We start from the raw sequence: 17067 nt of genomic DNA, 5'->3' as shown, positions 1-17067 counted from the left end.
CCACTAAGAAACTGTACTTTCCAAAAAACCCAAACAGCTTTACTCACCTGCAAGATTTGCACATAGACTTGGTGGGGTTCTGTCAGCTTCATGCCATTGACCTCGATGTATTCAAAGGGAGGAACGTCATTTGCTTGGGCTGCCTGCTGCAGGCAGCGTATCACCTCGTGCACAGTGGCAGTCTTCCCTGTCCCAGGGACCCCGGAGATGTACATGCACCTATGGCAAGAAAGGAGGACCTGTGGGCTAGCTGCCTCACACTGTTGCCAGTTAGAGGTATGGGGGATATGTGCTGAGGGAAGGACCCAGACCCCTGAAATGTGGAGATGGGGGCAATAAGGGCCATCCTTGGAAGCTAGTCAGAACAGGACCTGGTTATACAGAATCATTCATTCTACAAGCAATGCTGTATTTTCATTTTCTCTGAAAGACAGAATTTCTATTCCTATCGAATTACGTGGACAACAAAAGCTGCTTTAGAAGCCTTAAGTTTGAGCAACGATTTTGCCTGTTGTGACACTGGGGAGAGACCATTTGGTTGACTGTGACACCTGAGATGGTATATGCTAGCAGGGGCCTTCCCCCTGACCGTCTTATCTGCCTCAGCAGGACTCACCCTCCCATATGGTCAAGGAGTTTGCTCTCCACAAAGTTGTAGATGTTTTGGAATTCCTGTTCCCGACAGGGAAGAGTCTCAGGTACAGCAGAAACATGCAGCCTATAATTGGTGATAAATAAAGGAAAAGGAGGACTTCAGGAATATGTCACCATATACTCAGTAACAAATGGGAAAGGATTATCTGTAGTTTCCACATGAAACCCCAATCACAAATCCATGGGAATGCCTTCATTCTCAAATCTCTTCATTTCGCCTCATAATCCCTTTCTCCACCCAAATTACCTAACTCATAGGTTCTCATTATGGGTACATATCACATGGGGAGGTTTCCCCAAATCATAGGGATGGACCTCATCCCACAAGAGATTCTGATTTACTTGTTTTCTGATGATCTAGGCCTTATGTATTTTGAAAAGGTCCCTGCATAGTTCTAAAGGGTACCAAAACTGAGAAGCAGTGTTCTGACTCATCAGTCACCTTCTATCCCTGAGCAAGTGGTGGCAGTAGAACCTGCCTGTCCACATTAGCTCACCCAGACTTGAAGGGTTTTTTCTCTCTAAAATACATACGTTCATTTTATTCCCTACCTTTATTATGTATACAAATGACTAAAAATTACTTGTTTTTCTCAAAAAAATTTTTTTTTCAGTTTTATTTATTTAGTTTGAGGAAGACAGAGACAGTGCGAGTGGTGGAGGGGCAGAGAGAAAGAGAGAGAGAATCCCAAGCAGGCTCTGCACTACCAGTGCAGAGCCTGACGCAGGGCTCGAACCCAGGAAACCTTAAGATCACGACCTAAGTCAAAACCAAGAATTGGACGCTTACCTGACTGAGCCACCCAGGCACCCCACAAATTATTTGTTTTATGTGAATGAAAGCAGAGTCCCATTTCTGCCTATCTAAAAGGGGCCCATGAGCAGTGTCACCTCAGCCGGGCCTCCTCCAGTATGCTGGCTGGCTCCTGGGCGGCCAGGTTTCGGCTACGGATCTGGGGAGTGGCATGACGTGGCGTACTAGGCTTGGGCTGTATTCAAAAAAAAGATAACATATTTTAGAAGGAAAAAAAAAACAAAGCAAAACAGCATCTAGGACACATCAGCAAATCTGGTTCCTGATGACCTGATAAAAAGAGAGGTGGTGAATTCCTTTAGGTTCCCTTCTGTATAAAGTACCATGGTTGTCGCTCTCTCCACATGGTATATACACTGTTCACAGGCCAAATACAATCTCTTGTTTCTAATTTACACATAGTATTAGGATTTGAAAATGTCAATCTAAGTAAAGACTGAAAGTATGGATTAAATACTATTTAAAGTATGGGCTAAATACTATTAAAATCTTATCCTGAAAGACAAGTTATTAAGAAACCCTAACTACTCTGCCCAATACAGGGTAGGGTCGGAGGTATAAACCAAGTTTGACTCATAGGCTTCTCCTCTAGATTTGGTTGAAAATTTGGTCAAACTTTAGCTCAGGACTTCCATAATCCACAGACTTGGAGAGACCCCACCAGATTTTTCCACTCCAAACCCCAAGGTCACTGTTCAGTCTGAGCTAACAGTCCTAGTAGTCTCCTTTCTTTCTTGCTACTGGCTCACTAGAGCAGGCCTGCCACCCCATCTTTATGGTCTTTCCACAAAGCATTCCCTTCTGTGGGGGCATTGCACCTACCCACCTGCTTCCCACCAGGCTGTAGGGTAATAACAATCTCTCCACCTCTTACTCAGACAGAAAGACCCTAACAGTTTTATATCTATTAAATACCCCTTGTTCTGGGTGGGACCCAGCAGATGCAATGAGAACATTGCTGAGCTATTAGCATAATGAGGAACTCCAGGTAAGATTACCCGTAATCCAAAGGAGATCTACTTGATTTTCTTCCCTGGAGGTCTTTTTTGACTTCAAGCCAAGCCCAATCACATTTCTCTTGATGTGGAAAAATGGAGATCAGCTCTAGGAAAAGTCTCCGAAACAGCCATTTCCTTAAAACAATATGCTCCATGAAAAAAGTTTCCTGATCAAAGACTCACACACTAATGCTCTCTTGAAAGATCACAGTAACATTAATAAATTAATGGCCTTGAGAAGTCCTATGACAATGAACCAATTTAACTGTGTAATCCAAACATTTCTCAAACACATTTGAACATGGGAAGACCCTCTTTTAATAGCTTTCAACATTCTGCTACAGTTCCAGGAAGCAGAAGAGATGTCCATTTATCTCTTCCATCTTACTTTACACAATTCATTACCAACACTTCAGTAGTGCTCCCTGTTTCTCAGGTGAATCAGGGAGCACAGCAAAATCAACAGCTCTGGATTCAATACCCACTAAACACGTGAAAGAGGACTTTACTGCTATTTTGACCTTATTTAGTTGTCTTTCCAGCTTATCTCTTAATGTGGGCAAAGTATCCCATGATGGTAACTGAAACTACCCCTCAAAAGCAATCAGAACTGCTCTGATGCCAGCAAGACCCTGCATGACTGGCCCCGAGACAATCATCAACCTGACCTTTACTGCCCACTTGCACTTATCCACTCACTTTTGTCCCACATTTTCCTTGTATGAACCTGTTAAGTATTGCTGGCGTTTTGGACACAGTCTTTGAGATGCTGGTCTACTGTTTTCCCAGTGTTGGCCTCACTGAAATAAATTCCTTTCCTGTTTCACCAACATTCCTCTCTCTGCCTTTGAGATTTTGTCATCGGCGAGTGGCTGAACCTGGTCTGTTTGGGGCCCCCGGGCAGGTGCTCTTGCACCCCTGCATCCCAGCTACACAGATTATGCATAAAACACTCTGCTAGTGTTTGTGGAAAATGTAGGTATAGAGCCAAGTCTTGTTCCTTCCTCAAGAAGTTTGGCCCTTGGCTATTTGGTTCTGTATCTTTAAAAAAGATTTTTTTAATGTTTATTTTTGAGAGAGACAGAGACAGAGCATGAGAGGGCGAGGGGTAGAGAGAGAGGGAGACACAGAATCTGAAGCAGGCTCCAGGCACCCCTGGTTCTGTATTTTAAAAGGAACATGGATTCAGGGGTGCCTGAGTGGCTCAGTCGGTTGAGCGACCGACTTCAGCTCAGGTCATGATCTCACGGTTTGTGAGCTCGAGCCCTGCGTCAGGCTCTGTGCTGACAGCTCAGAGCCTGGAGCCTGCTTCGGATGCTGTGTCTCCCTCTCTCACTACCCCTTGCCCGCTCACACTCTGTCTCTTTCAAAAAAAAAAACATTTAAAAAAAAAAAAAAAGGAATATGGATTCAAAATCAACTGGTTTCATTTTCAGTCCTAGGGTTCACTTAGGTCCTTTCCTCTATGAATATTCCAAGTGGAATAACTTTAGGTATGACAGACCTGTGCTCAGAATCCAGCTGTTACTAACTGTATGACCTTAGCCATCACAATTTTAAAATTAAGAGAAGGATGCTTCCTTGGAAAACAAATCTAAAAGAACCTTACAGTTTTCTTTGGTGTCTTTGAGGGGGTCTGTAAGGATGACTTCATGGAAGAGCATAGGTTCCTGGACACCCTACTGGATGTTCTCCTTGGAAGGGGTGGTGTGGAAGTCTCTTCCTCTTCACTGCTAGAGTCTGAAATCTCTGCTGCCGGCAGAAACTCATCCTCTTCTTGGTTACTTTTACTATTACCTAAAAACCTGAATGGTGGGACACATTATTTTCTGATGTTCAGTGTCTAAATAAGAAGTTCCCTAGTAGGTCAGTGTGGATTAGAAGTATTACAGTCTTTCCTGCAACCAAGTAACAAAAGATGTGCTCTGCTTCTTGGGCCCTTGCTACTGTGATGCTCTGCTAACGGCTTTATTTATATTATCTTGTTAAATTCCTCAACAACCTTGTGACTTGTATTTTGTCATTCCCATCTTGTAGAAGAGGAAACTGAAGCTTAGAAAAGTTAAGTAACCTTCCCAAGGTTACATAGTACAACAAAGCTCAGGTTCAAATCCAAGCTGCCAGAATCAAAGTTCATTCTTTTAGGCACTTCACTAAGTCTTGCTGGGTGCAATTATGAAGTCCTGGGAGCCACCTGATCCCAGGGTAGTGTTTCTTGCCGCTTTCAAATTATGACATTTATGTGAAATCAACATAATCCCAGACATACTTAGTAAAAGGTAAATCTAACAGAGTAGCAAATAACAGAAAAATATGCCAGGCTTTAAGAAATAAGATTATAGATATCATAGATGGTAGTGATAAACGTTTTCTGCCTGCTAAGGAAGTCTTACCGAAGCTGCTGCCTAATCCGATTCAAAGTCAAGAGAGAACTCTTTCTATGGATCCGATGGGGGGTAGTGGTAGCTCCATCCTGAGCCTCTGGTTCTTCTGCCTCCCTGCAAGATATTACAGCAAGATTACAAGAAACGGTTTTGAGCACTAGGAATCAGTGGCAGCATCCGAAGTAGTCAAGGGGACTAATGGGTTCCTATTCTTTTTACAGCTACATTGGAGGAACCAATAACACTCTGCGAAAATGTTTATAATCGAAGTCTGACTCAAAAACAAAGTTTGACTAAAGCTTATCATTTAAATCAGACTTGTGCCCTTCTCAACTACAGACCAGAGTATACTAATCCCAGGCAGTTTCTTGTCTTTTGTTGATTCTGAGGTATTGATGGATTTCCTGTCCAGTCTCAAGGTTAGCAGAAATGTAGCTACATATTAAATACAAAGCATTTACCAAGCAAACCTATTATTGACCAGGTGCTGGAGTCTCTGAGCAGGAAATATTGAAATGTATAATTCCTGTCTTGTCACATTATTTGTGCAGCCCATTATTTACAAACATTGTCTAGTGTCAAACTGTAAAGTTTGTTCTAGATGCATTATCTTCTTGTACTATATGTTTGAGAACGGTTTCCAGTTAAAAAAAACAACAACAGGGGTGCCTGGGTGGCTCAGTTGGTTGAGCATCCAACACTTGATTTTGGCTCAGGTCATGATCCCAGAGTCATAGGATCAAGCGCTGCATCAGGCTCCGCACTGAGTGTGGAGCCTGCCTAAGATTCCACACCCCCCCCCCCCCCCCGCCACTTGTGCTCTCTCATTCTCTCAAACAACAAGAACAACAACAAATCCAACCCAACAGACTAAGAAACTGACTGTTAATATGTGGCGAAGAGCCATACCAGGACTGTGAAGCAATCCAGGTTTGGGAAATTATCTTCCAGAGCAGTGACCCCCCCCCCCCCCAAATGACAGCTAGGTATATCAGAATCATCTAAAAAGCATTTCTAAATGCAGATTCCTGGGCCTCACACTTGGAGATTCACAATGTCTGGGAACAGGCTCCAAAATCTGTGTTTTGGAAAGGCTCCTGGGTGATTCTACAGCAGTCAGATATGAGATCTGCTGCTCTAACTTTAGCAACTCTGTCCCACACATTTCACATCATGTGAAGGATCTCAATTTGCTCTGTGGGAGGCAGGGTAACACCCCCAATCACCTCTTTTTGATGTTTTCTGGTTTCAGAACCACAGAAGGCACCGAGGATTTCCAGCCACCCCTGATAGGGGTAAGTGTTCCTTCCTCACAAATCTCTGTGGTTTTCAAAGTTGGGACTCGGATTCTCAGGATCCTGTGACAGTCAGGTGAAGCCTTCTTGTCATCCTTGGCACATGAGCTTTGAATCTCTCCAGTTTTCTGCGGGGCTTTCAGAGTTGGAGACGAGGTATGAAGTCTATCAGGCTGAGACCTCTTAGTAGGTGAGGTGATTTCAGAGAGGGTCACTTTTCGTTTACTTCTTCCAGGAGAATCCAACGAGGCCCCTGAATTCTGCTGGGAAATCCTAGTGTTGGGTGTCCTAGGGAAACCTAATCCCAAGAGAAATCACCAGAGATGATGTATGAATTTTGTAATAAGCACTATTAACACCCTCAATCTCATTCTAGCTAAATTCATCCCCTGAAGTTACACAAAGACATGCGCTGTCCATATTTGTAATTACTGCATGCTTTCTTTCCCCAGGCCAGGAAGCTCTTATTATTTTTTGTCTCTCCTAAATTCCATGGATAATTTTCCTGGTTAGAACCATAAGTCAACCGTTAAATCAGCTTCTGTGATTCAGCAATTTCCCTGAAGTAATCTACCAAAACAGTGGTTCTTAACCAAGGGTGATACTGCAACCTCTCAGCCCCCATTCAACAGCATTTGAAACAATTTCTATCGGTAGCTGCATTCAATAACACCAAGGCCTAGATTTTTCTTAACTCAGATTATATCTATCCATAGAGATGAGATGGATCCCTGGGGGCAATCAAATGGGTTCTGTGAATGCACAGACCCACATTTGGATTTGCCCCTTTACCATGACCAAAGGCACCAGGAACTCAGCCATTCATTCAGATATCAGCAGAGCTGTAAAAATGGCAGGGTGTGTGCCAGGTGATAGGAGAAAACAAAAACTGAATGAAACTCAATCCGGGTCCCTATTCACAGGATGTTCTAGTCTAACTGGGGAGACGATGCATGTAAATGTCTATAATATGAAGTATAATCATCCTAAAGCACCTAAGTGCTAATAAATATGGCTTTTGAGATAGACCTTGAAAAAAAGACAAGATTTCAACAGAGTTGAAAGGGGAGGGAAGGGGGCATATAGGGAGAGAATAGATCAGATCGATGTGAGTGAAGACAACAAGGCAAGAAAGCACTGCGCACAGAGGAGTTCACTTTAGTCACAGCACATTGTTTTGTTGGGAACAGCTGCAGGTAAGGTGAAGGAAGCCATCTATACCTGTGTGATGAATATGAGGGTAACTCATATCTAGATTGATATAAAAATGTTCCAATGTCCTGGTCTCCTTCATACCTCATTTTCCCATCTTTCTGTTAAAAACAATCTAAAAATTTTTCATCATATCCTCTCTCCTCTAATTATGTAACTGTGTCAAGTCTAAATTTCTTACCCCAACTGTCAAGGTCCTGCAAATTCAACAGTCAAAAAAATACCACCATTTATTTCTAAATGGCAATGTTGCCAATTATTTCTTTAGTAATCTTCTGGTATTTCCCAAATGTTTTACAAATTTATATTCAACTCCTAAATATAGACTGTACTAAGGGGCTATCAAGAACACAAATAACTTATGCCCAACAAACTTGGCACATACACAAAGAATTCAGGACTAATGACACATAATAGGCTGAGCTCTCAGAACCGCCATGAAATGGCTTCAAATACATTAGAAGTGAAAAAAGTAAGATGAAAAGGGATATATCCAGTATGCTACTCTACTGGATAAGAAAAAAAATTATATGCATGTTTTAGTATATGCTTATGTGTGTGTGTCTGTCTGTATGTGTGTATATATGTATGTATGTATATATGTGTATACACACACACACACACATACATCTGATTTTTGAAAAAAAAAAAAAAAAAAAACCACACGCAGAAAAAACAAACCAGAAACTAATAAAATTGATTACCTACAAAAGATGGAATGGAAACAGGGTACAAGGGCAAAGAAAGGAATGGGTCTTCTCTGAATTTCACACTTGTTTTAAATAGCTTTGACTCTTATTTTACTGTTTTGCATGCTTAAAAAAATTAATCACAGGTGGGAAAGGCCCTAAAATTAAACAGAAATAAAAGAACCTAACTGCCTATCACCAATAATATAACCATCAGAGGGAAAAGAAAAAAAACAATCAAAATAACTTTACTCCCTCAGTGGGATATATTCTAAAGGCATAAAGAACTGCAAATAAATTTTGAACTTTAGTTGGTAAGTTAACTACTGGTAGTAGTATTGGTATAGCAATCGTGAAATTACTTTGTACTGGGATTGCTCCTGAGAACCAAGGCTCTTCTTAAAGAAGGGAGATACAACTATGGAATATGGGAAGGTGAGGAAGAACCCTGTGGTATAGATTAAAAGTATCAGTATGAATTTAAGAGTTTTAAAATACGTATTTCTTATCTCTTCTACAAGGATCTAAAAGCAAGGTCATCTTAATAAGCAAAGCTTTCGAAGATATAGGGCTCAACATTACTAATCATTAGGGAACAATTATGTAACAATGACATCCCTCACATCCATGAGGCTGGCTACTATAAAAACACAGAAAACAGCAAGTGTTGGTGAGAATGTGGGGAAATTGGAACCTTTGTGCACTGTCGGTGAAAATGTAAAATGATGCAGCTGCTATGGAAAACAGTATGGTGGTTCCTAGAAAAATTAAAAATACAACCTAACATATGACCCAGCAATTCCACTTCTGGGTATATACCCAAAATGAAAGCTGACACTTGAGCAGATATTTATACACCCATGTTCATAGCAATAAGTTACAATAGCCAAAAGGTGAAAGGAACCCAAGTATCCACTGACAGATGAATGGATAATCAAAATGTGGTATATATATATACTATAGACTATTACTTAGCCTTAAAAAGGAAATTTTACCTCAAATAGCCAAAGCAATCTTGAGAAAGAAGAACAAAGCTGGAGGCATCATGCTCCCTGATTTCAAACTATATTACAAACCTATAGTAATCAAAACAGTAGGGTATTGGCATAAAAACATACATATAGATCTGTGGTACAGAATAGAAAGTCCCAAAATAAACCCCCACACACGGTCAATTAATTTACAAAAAAGGAGCCAAGAACATACAATGGGGAAAAGATAGTCTCTTCAATAAATGGTCCTGGGAGAACTGGACAGCCACATGCAAAAAAAAATGAAATGGGACCCTATCTTCCACCATACACAAAAACCAACTCAAAATGGACTAAAAATTTGAATGTCGACCTGAAACCATAAAATTCCTAGGAGAAAATGTAGGTGGTAAGCTCTTTGACATTGGTCTTGGAGATGATTTTTTGGATCTGAAACCAAAAGCAAAAACAAAGCAAAAATAAACAAGTGGAACTACATCAAGCCAAAAAGTTTCTGCATCAACAAAATGAAAAGGCAAATCTATGAGTGAGAGAAAATATTTACAAATCATTTATTGGATAAGGGGTTGATATCCAAAAAAGACAAAGAACTCATATAACTCAACAGCAAAAAGACAAACAATCTGATTAAAAAATAGGCAGAAGATCTGAATAGACAGTTTTCCAAAGAGGACATACAGATAGCCAACAGGTACATGGAAAGATGCTCAGTATCACTAATCATCAGGGAAATGCAAATCAAAATTAGAAGACAACATGTCGTATCTGTCAGAATGGTTATTATCAAAAAGACAAGTGTTGATGACATGGAAGAAAAGGAACCCTCATGCACTCTCGGCAGGAATGTAAATTGGTATAACCACTGTGGAAAACAGTATGAAGGTTCTTCAGAAAATTAAATAGAAATATCATTCAATCTAGCAATTCTACTTTTGTGTATTTATCTGAAGAAAAGGAAAACACTAACTTGAAAAGGTATGTGTACCTCCATGCAGTATTAGATACAATAGTCAAGATATGGAAGCAACTTAAGTATCCATCAATGAATGAATGGATAAAGATACACACACACACACACACACACACACACACACACACACACACAGAGGAATATTTTTCAGCCAAAAAAGGAATAAAATCCTGCCATTTTCAACAACATGAATGGAGCTTCAGGGCTCTCCACTAAGTGATATAAGTCAGAGAGAGAAAGACAAATATCCTATGACCTCACTTATATGTGGACTCTAAATTTAAAAAAGTGAAAAAACAAAAAACAAGCTCATAGATACAGAGAACAGATTGGTGATCACCAGAATCAGGGGATGGGTGAAATGGGTGAAGGAGGTGAAAACTTACTAACTTCCATTTGCAAAGTAAGAAAGTCATGAGGATATAGTGTACATGGAGATATAATGGCAACTATTGTTAAGAATACAGTTATTGCATATCTGAAAGTTGGTAAGAGAGTAAATCTTACAAGTTCTCATCTCAAGAAAAAGTTATTTGAACCATGAGTGGTGACAGATGTTAACAAATCATTATGTTGTATAACTGAAACTAATATAATGTTAATTACACCTCAATTTTTTTTAAAAAGGGAAAATTTGACACATGCTACAATATGGATGATCCTTGAGGACATTATGCTAATTTAAACCAGTCAGAAAAGGGTAAATTCTGTATGATTCCACTTCTATGAGGTATCTAGAGTAGTCAAATTCAGTAAAAGAAAGCAGAATGATGGTAGTCACCCAGGGATGGTGGATGGGGAATTGCGAGTTATTGTCTAATGGTTGCAGAGCTTCAGTTTTAGAAGATGATGGTGATGGTTGCACAAAAACAAATGTATTTAATGCCATTTAACTGTACACTTAAAAATGACTAAAATGGGAGATGGTTAAGCATCAGGTCATGATCTCGCCGTTTGTGAGTTTGAGCCCTGTGCCCGGCTCTGTACTGACAGCTCAGAGCCTGGAACCTGCTTTTGATTCTGTGTCTCCCTATCTCTCTGCTCCTCCCCTGTTTCCTCTCTCTCAAAAAAAAAATAAACATTTTTCAAAAACTAAAAAATTACTAAAATGGTAAATTTTATACTGTGTGTGTTTCAACACGTGTCCAATCAGTACCTGGCCCACTGCTCAATACTATAGCACTAACTCAATACTATATGAGTTAATATTTTATCATATTCCTTTAGTCTCAATATTGCCCACTGTGACCCATCTCACACTTACCGTTGAGCTCCAGTTTCTTCTTTGCCCTTGGGGTGACAGGATGAGAAGGAGTTCGGCGAGATTTGGAGGTAGAATGCCTTGATTCAATCCTTTTGATCGCATGCTCTGCTGTGGTCCTAGAAGGGCTTTCTATGCTCTTGGTCTTGACTCCCACAGGCTTCTGGCTCCTCAGGCTGCCTTCTTGTAGCTTATCAAACTCTGCAAATAGTTCTGGGGATAGTGGTCTGAATGCCTTCTCATTCCAAGACAGTTTCACAAAGAGTATCTTCTCATCTTTCAGATCCATAGGTAACACTTCATCTGGGCCTAATGCTACTACCTGAATTTAGGATGTACAGGTGAACAGGAAGAAATGTGAACCAAATGAGCCAAGGAATTCTTCATGAGAGTGATGATTAAAAATCATTTAATCTGTATCCTCACCTGGAATGTCACTCTTCCAAACTAAAGAGGCACAGACATGGCATAGCAAATTTCCAGACTCCTAGCTGACACTCCTACACTGAGCTGTTTTCTTTCCCAGTCCAATCTACTCACTCATGTCAAATTTCCCCACAACTTCTCTAAGCACGCTCCCCTGCTCAAGTCCATAATGGCTCCCAGCTCCAGCAAGATCTGATTATTAAACTGGTTTTTGGTACCTTCTAAAATCTGGCCCCACTCTACCTCCTGAGTGCTCAGTATTCTTCCAAATGGCCTTCCATCGCTATTTGAGCTTGGCTTGTCACAGCCCTGCTTATCCCCCACACCCCATTATGTTCCTACCTAAATACCTTCTTCCCACTCTGCCTTTCCAAATTGACCCATTTTGCTACTTCAACTTCTATATCTGCCTTTTACTCCTTCACTCTTTTAACTCCAGAGACAAATTATTTTGAGGCATATGCTATGCTGGGCTCACAGACTGGAAAAGAAAACAGACTATGGTCATGCCATACCTAAGTCTCTTTGCCCTACCATTAAACCAACTACTTAGGAGCGCCTGGGTGGCTCAGTCCGTTAAGGATCGACTTCAGCTCAGGTCACGATCTCGCGGTCCGTGAGTTCGAGCCCCGCGTCAGGCTCTGGGCTGATGGCTCAGAGCCTGGAGCCTGCTTCCGATTCTGTGTCTCCCTCTCTCTCTGCCCCTCCCCCGTTCATGCTCTGTCTCTCTCTGTCTCAAAAATAAATAAACGTTAAAAAATAAATAAACCAACTACTTAATCACCATGAGACCTTATTTCATATCATGTGATCTAACCCCATTTTAGGGGCCTGAGGTAGCTCAAAAAATAACCTGTATCTTAGTTTCCAAACCAGTGTCTCAATTCATTCTACAGTTCATCGGAACCTGATTTATCACAAAATCACGTAAAATAAATTTGCCCTAAGCAACTAACACTCTTTGTACTGATCTACTCAAGGTGAAGTCCTCATTTAAGCAAGTGTATTCAGCCTTGCAATGCTTTGTCTGCCACAATCACAGCTAAATATAATTTCCCACTGAGATACATTTGCTAATTCCTGCTCATCCCTCAGGTCACAACCTAAATGTCACTTCCTCCAGGAGGCTCCTAACACACAGTAAGTGCTCTCCATAAATATTTGTTGAGATAAAGTAGGCAGGTAAGCAGAAAAGATGACAAACAGGAAAAAATGCATTTCCGTAGGGTAAATTAAAGCCAGTAATATTTCTGAGGTCATGCAGTTTAGGAGGCAGCCAGAAATAAGCTTCAAGAACTGAGTGTCAAGGCATCACCTACCTGCACATGGCCAATGATGGTCTCAGCATTAATGTTGCTATTACAGGCAGGGTAATCATACCAGAATATCTCCTGTGCTGCAGGCTTCCGGCCCAGCAAATGCCGTTTACTGACAGGCACTTCACAGAATCTGATAAACCACTGGACTCGAGCACGTTTCTTGGAATGAGGTTCAGAATCTAGGAGGGATAGGTGGAAAAGGGAGGGTTAAGAAAATGCAAGAACATTTTATTAAACACTTCCTATGTGCCAGACACTGTACTAAGCACCTGATAATACTTGATTGACATATTATTTTTAATCCTCACATTAACCCTACAAGGTAGGTATTATGGCTATCTCTCTTTTACAGGCAAAGTAATCAAGTTACAGGGACCTTAAGTAATTTGTCAAAGGTCACAGGATCAACCAGCAGCGATCTGACTCCACCAGCACCCATGTCTTTCTCATTTTGTTCCACTTCCTAATGAGGCTATCGGTCATCAAAGAAGTTACAAAAGGCATTTGAGAGGAGCAATTCTAAACACAGGCACTGAACAAATCTGGCAAATCAGGGATTATAAAGAAGCCACCAAAAATAGCAAAACAAAAATTGTGGCAAAAATTAGCGCATTAGCCACTGAGGTGACTTCCAGCAAACGTATGCTTGCATTTTTTAGCTTTATCTTTACACATTAATATGATATTAATATACATTAATATCACTCCATACCAGCATCAGGCCCAAGTGAAAGGACATACACAATCACTAGCAGCACCATCATCATCGCCTCTTCTCTTCCCTCACTTCAGATAAAGCCTGAAGCCATCCAATGGAGCAACACACACAGATTCTAAAATCTATACACAAAGGCCCGTAGCTCAAATACAGAAGCCCACCGTGCCAATGTGCTCCCCCTGGTGGATGTTAGTTTCATGAGGTTTTCCTCCACATTCCTTTTAGGCATACAAACTGCCACAAGAATACCTATCCTGTCATTCATTCTCTGCCTAGCTTTTGGAAGACACAGTTTTATGTAGTTTCTAATTGCTATCTTTCTTCTTCTTCTTGTTTTTTTAAAGTTTATTTATTTATTTTTGAGAGAGAGAAAGAGGGACAGAGGATCTGAAGAGGGCCCTGTGCTGACAGCAGAGAACTTGATGTGGAGCTTGAACTCACAAACCATGAGATCATAACCTGAGCCGAAGTTGGACGCTTAACTGACTGAGCCACCCAGGAGCTCCTGCTATCTTTATTCTTAATTCCCCTTTTGGAGCTCTACCCCATTCCTACCTTTCTGCTTTGCAGAGGGTTAAAAGCTCAGAAAGTCAGTTGAGGGCTGTGAGTGTGGACATGCAGCCTCTGGTTAACACTACCTTCCCTTTTGTTCCTCTAGAATTAGGGGTAGTAATGGCTTTCTGCACTTACTGATCTCTGGGAAATACCACCTTTTGGTCTTCCAGCCTTTTCAACACTTATACACAAGTCCCTATGGGAAAAACTAAAGATCTTTTTGTTTTCTTGATTGAACATCAACTGACATACTTTCCCAATCCAACTTATCTCCTCCCTTGTAAAAAAAAGTTACATTTGCAAAATTCATCACTATCTTCCTCATACTAAAATTAAAGGACACCAGGGTGCCTGGGTGGCTCCATCAGTTAAGCATCTGACTTTGGCTCAGGTTATGATCTTGCGGTTCGTGAGTTTGAGCCCCACATTGGGCTCTGTGCTAACAGCTCAGAGCCTGGAGCCTGCTTTGGATCCTGTGTCTCCCTCTCTCTGCCCCTCTCCTGCTCACATTCTGTCTCTCTCTCTCTCTCAAAAATAAACATTAAAAAAAAAAATTTGTTAATTAAATTTAAAGGACACGTCTCTATCATCTATTTTTTTTCCTTCCCCCTTCCTCATGAATTTATCCTTTATCCAAAACTGCCTTAAGGACCATTTTTACCCACTCCTAAAAATAATGGAAAACCTAATTCTTGAACTCCGCCAATCCCATTTTTACCCACTACTGCTCTAGCGAGCAAAAAAGTTTACTAGATGTAACAGGGTACAGCTAGTGCTTAAGTGACCCCACCTCAGAATCTAGGGTTCACACCCTCTATGTTGCAGTGAACAGAAAAATTAGCAATCAGAAATCTTGCAGCTCCCAATCATTCATGATAAGGAATGGTTCTCATTCCAGCCCCAAACTCACCATCTTCAAACAACTCAACCAATTTAGCAACATATGGATTTTCATCATCATCCCCTTCAATCAACACGAATTGTCCAGCTTGGATGTGAATCTCAGTTAAACTACCTTCTATTTTGACACTCATTTCTCTAGGAGGGAGAGAAACATGTTAGGAAATCGTTTAGGATGGGCCAACCTCTTCTGACCCTCTGGGCACAGATGAAAGTGCTCTCCAGCTGGAAATCCCTGAAATAGTTTCTCTCTGATGACCAATTCTCCTATTAGGAAACCAATTCACCCATAAAGTCATATGCCAGAAGAGATGAAATGGGTTGAATCAATTGTTTCAGTGTGAATGATTAATCTAGAGGCCTTACTATGAACTCTAACTTCTCTCAGTTATTGACAAAGAACAAAGGCTTCCCAAGCATGAAAGCTGCCCAGTAACAGTATCAAATTCTTCAGAGACCTCTAGGGCTGAGAGGACATTTAAACAACATCAAATCCCACCCTATTATTATGCAGAAATACACAGAACCCACCTTAAATAGATATAACATTATCATACCTGCCAAATTTTATTAATGATATAACGTCTTACTGAATCACTGCTTTATTTATGCTATCATCTTACATAAACAAAACCCTTCCTTATAATCTATTCATATTTATTGTCCCTCAACTCTCAATCTGTAATAACTAGAACAGGCTGGATACAAGTTATTAACAGTTTAGTGTGGAGAAGCTATTATTTCCAGGACACCCAACAGAGTCCATCACTCACTTGTACATGTGGTAGTGTAGTTTTTGATCCAACAATGGCCTGCCAACCCACGAGTAAGTTTGTCTGGTCTTCAGCCTTGTAGGGTAGTATGCCATGGCTCCTATGTGAAAGTCATTAACTGAGTTAACATGACAATGCTCTGATGGATTCTAGCACACAGTCCCTGCCTTCGGTGAGTTCGGCCTACTCTTCTGCCCCCAATACATTTTATATCCAGATTTTACATTTAGAAAACATTTTCTTTGATGAAAAAGTCAAGTTCTATACAGACTGAACACAGGAAATTTAGTATCATCTGTGTATGTCTTGTACTGTCTTATCTGTTCCTATGCACAGTCAATATGTAAGAAAAGAAACTATAAATATTTAGAAGTACCTACTAGCTACAATGCACAATGATAGGTATTAAACATTCAACAACTCGAAACTAAAGACAGTGATACAATGGTTGTAAGCATCTTTATAACACTTATAAACCAGGTCTTAAGGCTGTTGAAGTAGCAAAGGCTCCCTACAGGGGTTTTCTGAACTGAATATTGAACAGTAAGTAAATATTGATAAGATAAAATTAAATGAGGGATTCTAAGGGATGGAGGGGAAAAACATGCAAGAGGCATTTAGGGGAATGGTAATGGGTTTTATCAAGTGTATCATTACACTTACACTTAAGACAAAAAACACAAAACCTCTCTGACATTTGAAAGGGGACTTTTCCTGTGCATCTGACACCCTAGCTGTAAGTAGTGTGAATAGCAAAAAGAAATGTGTATGTTAAAGTACATGGGGAAAAAAAGGAGACACTTTTACTGATAAAAACAGAAATGTGAATGAAAAATCCAAGGATATCTGACAATCCTCTCTACAATTTGAGAGCTGCAATCTATTAGTCCTAATAATAATGCCAATCTATTAAATTTTAAGTTTAAGTAATTAAGATAATAAACCTTCCCTCTAAATTCAATGCTTTTTTTATGAAACTAAAATTTGACAAAACTGGGGCTAAATAAAAAATTTTTTTAATCCTTTTGACAGAATTACTCTGAATTACTGATAGATGGGCCAATAATTTCAGGCTGTGTTGAAAACAACATCCTGATTAAACAAGCT

The 17067-nt window shown here is 40.3% G+C and overlaps 1 protein-coding gene across 6 annotated transcripts in view; it reads right to left on the bottom strand.

Moving 5' to 3' along the window:
* ORC1 (origin recognition complex subunit 1) overlaps nt 1–17067 on the bottom strand; it is a 32336-nt gene that overhangs the window by 9799 nt on the left and 5470 nt on the right. For all 6 annotated transcript variants that reach the window (XR_009258132.1, XM_058717395.1, XM_058717392.1 and 3 more), the window contains 10 exons: nt 15961–16060; nt 15198–15325; nt 13015–13193; nt 11273–11591; nt 6077–6443; nt 4860–4964; nt 4076–4271; nt 1546–1643; nt 617–718; nt 48–219 (listed from right to left, as the gene is read on the bottom strand). Coding sequence is in view for 5 of the 6 variants with exons in the window: in XM_058717395.1 (XP_058573378.1) it covers nt 48–219; nt 617–718; nt 1546–1643; nt 4076–4271; nt 4860–4964; nt 6077–6443; nt 11273–11591; nt 13015–13193; nt 15198–15325; nt 15961–16055 (1761 nt within the window). In the remaining variant the exon portion in view is untranslated. The remainder of the gene's footprint in view (nt 1–47; nt 220–616; nt 719–1545; nt 1644–4075; nt 4272–4859; nt 4965–6076; nt 6444–11272; nt 11592–13014; nt 13194–15197; nt 15326–15960; nt 16061–17067) is intronic.

This window comes from Neofelis nebulosa, chromosome 2 (genome assembly GCF_028018385.1).
Source record: "Neofelis nebulosa isolate mNeoNeb1 chromosome 2, mNeoNeb1.pri, whole genome shotgun sequence".
In the NCBI taxonomy this organism is placed as follows: Eukaryota; Metazoa; Chordata; class Mammalia; order Carnivora; family Felidae; genus Neofelis; species Neofelis nebulosa.
The sequence above is the reverse complement of the archived record's forward strand: the minus strand, read 5'-3'. Positions and strand labels throughout refer to the sequence as shown.